Here is a 9,329-nt window from a genome sequence, read left to right on the forward strand (position 1 = left end):
AATTGAAGTAGACTTGGTGCTGTGGAAGCAAAGGGGTTTGGTAGTTCACAAGACATTTAAAGCTACACCTCAGGCTTGTAACGCTGTAAAATATTGTCCTGGCCGATATTTATCCCTCAAACAACATTATAAAAACAGATCTTTTGGTCATTATCACATTGCTGTTTGTGGTAGCTTGCTGTGCGAAAATTAGCTACCACGTTTCCCACATTACAACAGTGACTACACGTCAAAAGTACTTCATAAATACTGCATCGAAGCACTGACACACTCGACCAGCTCCGTTGGGCAGGCCACATCATCCGCATGCCCGACATGAGACTCCCAGAGCAAGCGCTCTACTCGGAACTCCTACACGCCAAGCGAGTCTTAGGTGGGCAGAGGAAACGTTTCAAGGACACCTTCAAAGCCTCCCTGATAAAGTGCAACATCCCCACTGATACCTGGGAGTCCCTGGCCAAAGACCGCCCTAAGTGGAGGAAGTGCATCCGGGAGGGCGCTGAGCATCTCAAGTCTCGTCGCCGAGAGCATGCAGAAATCAAGCGCAGGCAGCAGAAAGAGCGTGCGGCAAACCTGTCCCACCCACCGCTTCCTTCAACCACTGTCTGTCCCACCTGTGACAGAGACTGTAATTCCCGTATTGGACTGTACAGTCACCTGAGAACTCACTTTTAAAGTGGAAGCAAGTCTTCCTCGATTCCGAGGGACTGCCTATGATGATATCTTCATTGTCTGTAAAGTGCTTTGTGACGTCCGGTGGACGTGAAAAGCGCTATATAAATGCAAATCTTGCTTTTTACGACTAATTGCCCCTGACTGCCCCTCACAAACATGGCTCCGCTCTCGTCCCGTCTGTGCACGCTACGTCACTCTGCGCGCCCCGCGTGAGTTCGCGCGAGACTTGGAATCGACTTATGGCCCAGGAGCCTTTGCGGTTCCTCTTTCCAACCGACGCCTGAAAATGGGTACGTGAGCGGCCGGGGTTTGCACTAATGTAATCCGAATCAATCTGCCATTTGTGTCAGATTGGGGCCGCCAAAATGTCCCCGATTGAGTTCAAGTAAGCGTAGAGCTTAGTCTGGGCTGTGTCTGGGGCGATCGCTCGGGCTGCTTCTGGTGACATTTCAGTGTTTAATGTCGGGAGCCCGGGTGGTGGATGGAGGCATCCAACATGGCCGCCCTGTATCCGTGCCTGGAGCTGTTGTGCTGTCGAGCGGAGGCCGGTTCACCGGTTGTCGGATGGTGCCGGTACAATCTGCTCATCACCAGGACACTTAGGGAGAAAAACATTCTGGGCCGAGCAGCAATCGCGGCCTGGGTGTTGGGAATAGCCGGGGGTGGGGGCTGCAGCTCTTGGCCTGAGGCCCCGTTCGTCCAGGAATAAATTCAGTCATTTGTAGCCTCACTTTAAAAATTCTTGTTAATTATTATGCACGAGGGACTGCTTATCAATATAAAGCGATGCCCCAAACCAGAAGCTGTATTCGCACCCAGGTACTACTGAGCTAGTGATTAAAGGTAAACACAATACAATCTGGCCCATGTGAATTGGAGCTTGGTTATGCTGTACTTCCCTCATTTGGCCTGTTGTGGATTATAATTTCTTATTAACATAAACAATTAATTTTTCATTACACAATTTGAAATGTGATCTGTTTTGCAGAGCAGGTTTAAGTACATGCCAACTTTTATTGCCTGGTACCCTGACTGTTGGTTTTAAAAGCTTTATTGCGGGAGCATTGATTAGTAATTGCACAGGTGTCATGTCTGTGATACTCTTGTGGTGAACTAACTACCTTAGAGAACTGAACACCTGCCTTGTCTGTATTCTGGTTAGATGAGACGTTAAACTGAGACCCCGTTTGCCCTCTCAGGTGGACGTAAAAGATCCCACGGCCACTATTTCGAAGATGAGCAGGGGAGTTATCCCTGGTGTCCTGACCAATATTTAAACTTGATGTCTGATTGCAGGTATTTCCCGGAACAATTGGCACAAGCGGCGCAAAACTGGAGGCAAAAGGAAGCCATACCACAAAAAGAGGAAGTATGAACTTGGGCGTCCTCCTGCAAATACCAAGGTATAGGCAACAGGGGTACTTTTGGAGTTTGATTCTGGCTGTTACATTTGGTAGTAGTCCAGAGGGGTGACTGGATACTGTTCACAAGTAAGGAGTTATTGTAGGTGGATTGTATTTTCCAGCAGTGTGAATGATGAAAACATGACTTTTTTTGATAGGTGGGTTTGTTTTGACTGTTCTGGTCATATTTGGACCCACCAATGTTACTCTTGTCATAGTTACACTGACTACACTGCCTGTATTAATTATTTTTTCCTCCTGTAGGTTTTGATGGAGTTATTTTCAATATTTTTTAATACAAATGGACTTGAATGTGCTTCTACAAGCTTAAGAAGTGAATATAGCAAAGCAGTGGCTTATATTTTGTGGTGATCTCTACCCCAAGCATATTTTGCACTTTAAATTTTACGAATGTTAAATTTTGGACATAACAGAAGTGTGTCAAACCTAACATGGTTGCATTTGCATAATATGCATATAATGCACTACTTGTACAGAATAATGTATGTACAGGTATTTGATCCCAAAGTGTCAGGATTCCTAGTTGAGTGTCAGCTTGATTTGAGCTTTGCATGGTTGATCATACAATTCAGTGTCGTATTTACTGATGTCTTTGACATGTCTGCAGATTGGACCACGACGTATCCACACAGTGAGAGTCCGTGGTGGAAATAAGAAATACCGGGCACTAAGGTTGGATGCTGGAAACTTTTCCTGGGGTTCAGAATGTAAGTTCTTTTCGGAGGTGTTTGTAGCAATTTTCCTTGTACCCTCACTGTAGAACTTTTCTGGTCAGTTATGCCATTTCTAACCCAGTGGTAAAATGTCTCCTTTGTAGGTAGCACACGGAAGACCAGGATCATTGATGTGGTCTACAATGCCTCCAACAACGAATTGGTTAGGACAAAAACGTTAGTAAAGAACTGTATTGTTCTGATCGACAGTACTCCCTTCAGGCAGTGGTATGAGTCTCACTTTGCCCTTCCCCTCGGCCGGAAGAAGGGTGCTAAGCTGGTATGTGGAGCAGCTATTTGACTGGATTACATAACCATGAAGTTCATTTCTATTCTGATGTTGCATTACAGTGGCTTTTACTTCAATATTTTCTCGATTTAAAATAAAAACATATGTGCCAGAAGCATCTGGTGGATTAGGCAGCATCTGTGAAATAGTTAAAATTTCAGTTAGATGTTACAGATGAACAGCTTTCAAGCAAGTATAGGGAAAGTGGGGACAGAAAAGGAAAATAGGGTGGAGGGCAGGAGTGATTAAATGGCAAAAGTGGTGATGGTGCAAGGCAGAAAAAGGGCTTGAGCCCCATCAAGTCTCATGGAATGTCCTAAAGCACTTCATTTCCAATGTACAGATATTTGACAAGCCCCAATACTCGTTTGGGTAGCGACAGCAACCAATTTTCAAGCCGGTCCCACAAACCGCTATTGGAGGTTATTAGTTCCTATTGCAGTCTACTGTGGTTGCCATTTTACTCTTGAAATATTGAATTAAGTAACAATATTTTGTGCTAGAAAATTCATTCAAATTGTGTTGAATTAAGACATAGACTATAATGTTTATAGCCAAGTTGCCCAGAGTATACTGGTTACTATTAGCAGGAAGGAAAAGCACATTTTATCTAGTTCTCTCATGGGATATAATGTGATTTATAAACCAATGGGATAGTTCCACAAAACTTTCAAACACATGATGCTTAAGTGCTACATGTAACAAAAGTAAAATATATAAGCGGTTTTCAAGCAGTCTCTTGTGGTCTGATTTTAAAAAAAAAATATCTGGAAATTCTAGTTATTTGTGATATAATACAAAATGTTATGTTCCATACATTCTGTAATCATGTTGCACAGCCTATTTTTTTTTAGTTATTTTCAGTTGAATTAAACCAACATAATGCTATTACTGTCTAACCATGGTTTAAGATTTGTTGGGACATTTTTTTAATATCCCGAACCTATAATATAAGATGCCACTTTGCTGAATTCAGACTCCTGAAGAGGAAGAAATTCTGAACAAGAAGAGGTCCAAGAAAATTCAGAAGAAATATGATGATCGTAGAAAGAATGCAAAAATCAGCCAACTGCTAGAAGAACAATTCCAGCAGGGGAAACTGCTTGGTACGTTAGTTTAAAATCCTGCCATTGGACTAATTTCTTTGTAGAGAAGATCTTAAGTTTTACAAAGAAGCCCCCGGGGAACTCGTCTGACCTAATAACTTTGCCCGGTTCTGCTGCTGATATTTACAAAATGTTAGAAATTTGAAGAGCACTGGTGTTCATATTAGCCAGCAGAGCTTCCCTGGTGTGCAAGTTTTGGTGCAGTATGCCAAGTTGGCCACTCAGCCTTTGAGAGGAACGAGTGGATAATAAAATGTGGCTTGAGAGAATGGGTTATTTTTGTCAAATTAAGACTGGTTTAAGGTCGGCTGTTGTGCTCTCTGGACATATAGCCAATAACTTGCACAGGTGGGCTGTTTGTGCCCATAGTTCTGGAGTTTCCACCAGAGGTTAGACCCAGATCGTGGCGGAGATGCAGCGAATGAGGGTATGGGGCCCACAAGAGCCGAGGGCCCAGGAGCAGCACGGGCCTGCCCACACTGCAATATGTGCGCATTAGGTCCGTGCAGCAGAGCAGGTCTCCAGTCGTCCTGGTTAACCCTTGCCACTGGATAATGCCCGTGTGGTGGCTGATGTGCAACGGTTACCAAATGTTTTTTAAAAATCCACGCACAGGCATCTTCCACCACTTCAATTGGAATTCAGGACTGGAACATCGAGTCCTTTATTGAAAGGTATGTGAACTCGTGTGGAAGCAAGTTATCCTCATTGGAGGGACTGCCTATGTTGATGATGCAGCCCAGTATGACCCACTACAATGAAGCTGGTTCTAAGGAAAGCATTATCATTAAAAATAATAATCATAACTGATAAACAAGAACTGTTAATTTATTGTGTCCAACCCTGTTTACACAATCCAGTTCTTGTGTGAAAAGGTTGTGACAAGTACCATTGTATCTTGAATAGTACCTGGAAGATAGAAAAATGAGTTTCAGCTCTTTAGATTTTCATTGGGGAAGAGCACAGACAGATCCTTTCCATCAAATGTGTCTTTAGGTAGAGGTCCTGTAACTCCATGGCCCATTTTATTTTTTTGATGTTCTGTTGATGTGTTGAAGGCAAGGTGATTAGAGCTTGAATTTCCCGTTTGGTTGGGGGCTATGTGTGGCTGTGAACCATACACAGAATGGAGGTCCTCAGCATTATCTCTGATTTGATGTCAACTAATATTGGGGGCACTACAGTTAACAACATCCTGGTTTAAGGAAGGGAGGATAAATCTGGGAAGGTTTCAGTTCCTGATACATAGCTCATCGCACAATTATTAGATAGCTATGTGTTTGGATATTGTATGAGAGCAGGATTGGCTGTAATGCTTAACACCACACTCAAATAAAACCGCATACAGCCAACTGCCGCTTACTGTCTTTCTATATGAATTTCTACTTGGGCACAAAATGGGCAAGGAAGGAGAGACACCAGCCAATTTATTGTACCTAGTTGATGCCTGGATTGAAGTGGTCTGTCTGCTTTAAGGGGTATCTTTCTTCTTTTGCAGCTTGCATAGCTTCAAGACCTGGTCAGTGTGGCAGAGCTGATGGCTACGTCCTTGAAGGAAAAGAGTTGGAATTCTATCTGAGGAAGATCAGAGCCAAAAAGGGCAAATAAACATAGTACTTTAAGGAAAATGCAATATTAATAAACCATTTTTCACCCACTATTGTTGTCTTTGCTAAAAGATTGTGAAATGCCAATTTTCCCCTTGGAGATTTAGTCTTTAGTGTACACAGTTTGTGACTCGAGGCTTCAATATTTTACACGCTGCAATTGTGTTTGCAAGTAACTTGGTGTGGAAGCAGAAAGGTATGCATAAATGAAAGCAACCCTCGAGTTGTTGCTGTGTAGTACTTGAATCATTTAATGTGCTGGAGTAAACGTTGCACTATTTGGACACACTGTAAATGACTTCAGATTTGCAACTAGTGAAGCAGGCTGATTGTGTGTTGATTTGCCAACTGCCTTTTAAGGTGCACAGAAATGTTTATCCTTGCTGAAGGATTCATGGTGTGCTGCTTTGTTTTATAAAACGGGTAGTTGTTATGCACAATCAAGTGACTTGGTGTCTTTGTTGTGGCCTTCCAAGTCTCATTCTTGTGCAAGATCAAACTCTAGTTTGCAGAAGGGCTGAGCTTTTACTTGTAGCTTCTCTCCTTTCGAAGGCTGGGGACAGTTCAATTTTTCCACTTCTGTGTATTTTTTAATTAATTTCTATCAAACAGAATTTGTAATAGCATTAACTTTTTAAACATGAGACTCTATCCACACTTAGGAAATAGCATGCATCTAGTGTGGGAAATGTACAGTGCAGAAATCTATCTCCGTTTCGAAAAACACCCTTAAGCACAAAAAGAGCAAGATTATCTTCGCATATGAAAGTTTTTTCCTCGTACATCAGTGAGCAGGAAGGGCTGGTTCTTTCACTGTGTAGCCTTTTCCAAGCATGGGAACTTTTAAAGAGGTGAAAATGGCTTTGTTCACAAGCATAAAGCACCTTATGGTATGGTGATGCACTATATAAAATGCAATTTTTAAAAGTGACGAAAAGCGCATCTATACTTGTTGGCTTTGTGCACATCTTATGCAGAATAAGTATAAGCAGAAATCATATCGCGTTGCCAAGGACAGGACCTCAGAATTGCAGCTGGAATGCGAGTTCCGTTAAGCTAATCTGCAAGGCATTTTAAGACTAATTTAAAAAAAAATGTTACCACTTTTTGTGAAACTTTTAATTCCCATTTTAGATAAGTGAGGAGAGCAAGTTAGCATCATGGATTATACATCTATAGTACTCACAATGGAATAAAAAGCTGCTCATGGTTTGTTCAGTAGTACAACTTCAAGCTGTTTTGTCCAGGTTTCTTGAGGCATAGACAGGAGCCTCACTCTGAAAGCCAACAGTTGGTGACAAAAGATCAGTGTCAGTATATAGGGGTATTTTCAAAATACTTAGCTTTTTATTTGCAGTGAATTCAAGACAATTTAATTTTTAACAGTTCTTTAATTATTCTCTCTGGTGCAGAGGGGTCAGTCACTCCTACTGTTTGGGTAGCATAGGTATACCCCATGTCTAAATATAATATATTTGGGAGGGACAAAGGATTGGCAGTATTGATCAAAGATATTGTTGCAGCGCTCAAGAATAATGTGCTAGAATCTATTTGGGGGTGGGGGAGGAAATTCTGAATATTTCCAGCCCAACAAGGAAGGGAACAATGTTGAATCTAGTTCTGGGGAATAAAACGGAGCATGTTTCGCGAGAGAATATCGGAGGAATAGTGATACTTGACTTACTGTAGTTATGGAAGAGTGTGCAACAAGCAATGGTGAAAGTACTCCACCAGAAAAGGGCTAATTTTGGTGAGTTGGAGGATCTGGCCCAGATAGATTGGAAATAAAGCTTGCCAGGTATGTGGGGGACCTTTAAAGGTTTTGAGATTGTACATGGAGTGTTTTCTCTGCTCACCTGGGGCTCGCTTGCTGTGTAGAAGTTCTGAGTAGAGTGCTTGCTTTGGGAGTCTCGTGTCGGGCATGTGGATGATGTGGCCTGCCCAACAGAGCTGGTCGAGTGGTCTGCTTCGGTGCTGGTATATTCTGACATGGACTTGGGTAAGGGGTGGAGGGCACAATTTTTAAAGTTTCAGATGAAAAATGTGCTCAATGGGAAGATAATAGGCTTCAAAAGGATGGATTGATTTGGGCAGACACAAAATTTAATGTATTGAAGTGATGCACTTTGGAAGGAAGAATGAGGAGGCAATAGGGGTGCACAAACAATAGACTTAGTGGTTTATATACACCAATATTTTGAGGGTATCTGGTCGGGTTGATGAGGCTATTAAGCATTTGGATTTATTGGCTTTATAAATAGAGACATAAGTGCAAAAGCAAGGATGTTACGCTAAATCTTTTGTGAATAACTGGTTTAGCCTCAGCTAGATTGTTTTAAGATAATTGGCAATAGAGCCAGGAAAGATCCCCCAGCAGCCCCTAACCTGTTAAGATCTGGAATGCAATGGTTGTAAGTTTGGTGGAAGCAGATTCAATGGTAATATTCCGAAAGGCATTGGGATATACATTTGGAAAGGAAAAACATTTGCAGGGCTGTGGGTGAATAGTGCTAAAAGAATAGGTCTTTCAAAGGGATAGTGGGAGCTCAAAGACCTGTGCTTTATGATTCTAAAAGTGTAATGAGATATTTTTGTCTTTTGCACATACCACATTTCTGCCTCCAGTCACTTCAAAGGTGAGAAAATGCTTGGTAAGAAGGGGCCAGCAAGGGAACATGCAGAGCAATAGCTACACTTAATTTAATCCGTACGCCTTGTCTTTGTAATGAAACATAACAGCACAAATGTTAGGTTTTCCTATCTTGGTAACCAGAGTACCCCAGTTTTCTGTTTGGAAATCTTTGTGTTTCAAATCTCTTAGGTTTACAAACTTGCGGGTTGCCCTACAACTTCCACGGAGTGCTTGGGACCAGGAACCTACCAACAAAGTAGATGTGAAATGTTTTACTGAGCCAGGATAATGGAAACAAGCTATCTTAGTGCTGTAGAAAAATGGTTTTTTAGATAATGCAATTAATTTGTGTGACTATGTCATTACACAATTAAAATCATAGAAACATTTGGTTGTCAAAAAACACGAATATGCTTATGCACCACTTTACATCTCATGTTAAAGGCTGTAAATGTTTGGTGAGTCGAGGATAAGAATCAGCAAGTAAATAATAGGTGATTAATTCAATCAGTATAGCTTGGCTTTTTTGGTTTATGGGGCAAGCCACATTTTTATTTATGATGGCTTTCTGGCTGCTGAGGCCTGATTTAATTTGGGGGGGGGGGGCAGGGGCTCAGTACACCATGCATGACCTCCAAGGAGAGGGTCAGTTTAGTTGCAGGACATTGCCTGGAGCAACAGCAAGTTTCCCAAGAACCCATTATGTTGGCCACCTGGGAAGAATTTGTCCTCTGGCATCTGACAATTGAAGTTCCACTACAGGCCTCCTATACCCTTCCCTATTAACTATCTATTTGTAATGATTAATTAGATTCCTAAGACTACATATGCTCTTCCAATCACCAGCTCCCCTCCCAGTCCTAGAATCAGAAAGTGGCCCATT

At 42.0% G+C, this 9,329-nt stretch overlaps 1 protein-coding gene and 1 non-coding gene across 2 annotated transcripts; both read left to right on the forward strand.

Annotated features, from left to right (window-relative positions):
• Positions 1-906: 906 nt before the first annotated feature.
• On the forward strand, positions 907-5,865 carry LOC139268504 (small ribosomal subunit protein eS8). Its single transcript, XM_070886748.1, has 6 exons — positions 907-965; positions 1,972-2,078; positions 2,707-2,806; positions 2,917-3,092; positions 4,078-4,207; positions 5,706-5,865. Exons 1-6 carry the CDS (start codon positions 962-964, stop codon positions 5,813-5,815), a joined length of 627 nt encoding a protein of 208 aa, XP_070742849.1. The 5' UTR covers positions 907-961; the 3' UTR covers positions 5,816-5,865.
• A 381-nt stretch (positions 5,866-6,246) lies between these two features.
• On the forward strand, positions 6,247-6,379 carry LOC139270105 (small nucleolar RNA SNORA35). Its single transcript, XR_011594452.1, has one exon. It is a non-coding gene; the product is annotated as a small nucleolar RNA SNORA35 (small nucleolar RNA).
• The last annotated feature ends 2,950 nt before the right edge of the window (positions 6,380-9,329 follow it).

Source organism: Pristiophorus japonicus, chromosome 8 (genome assembly GCF_044704955.1).
Source record: "Pristiophorus japonicus isolate sPriJap1 chromosome 8, sPriJap1.hap1, whole genome shotgun sequence".
NCBI lineage: Eukaryota > Metazoa > Chordata > Chondrichthyes > Pristiophoridae > Pristiophorus > Pristiophorus japonicus.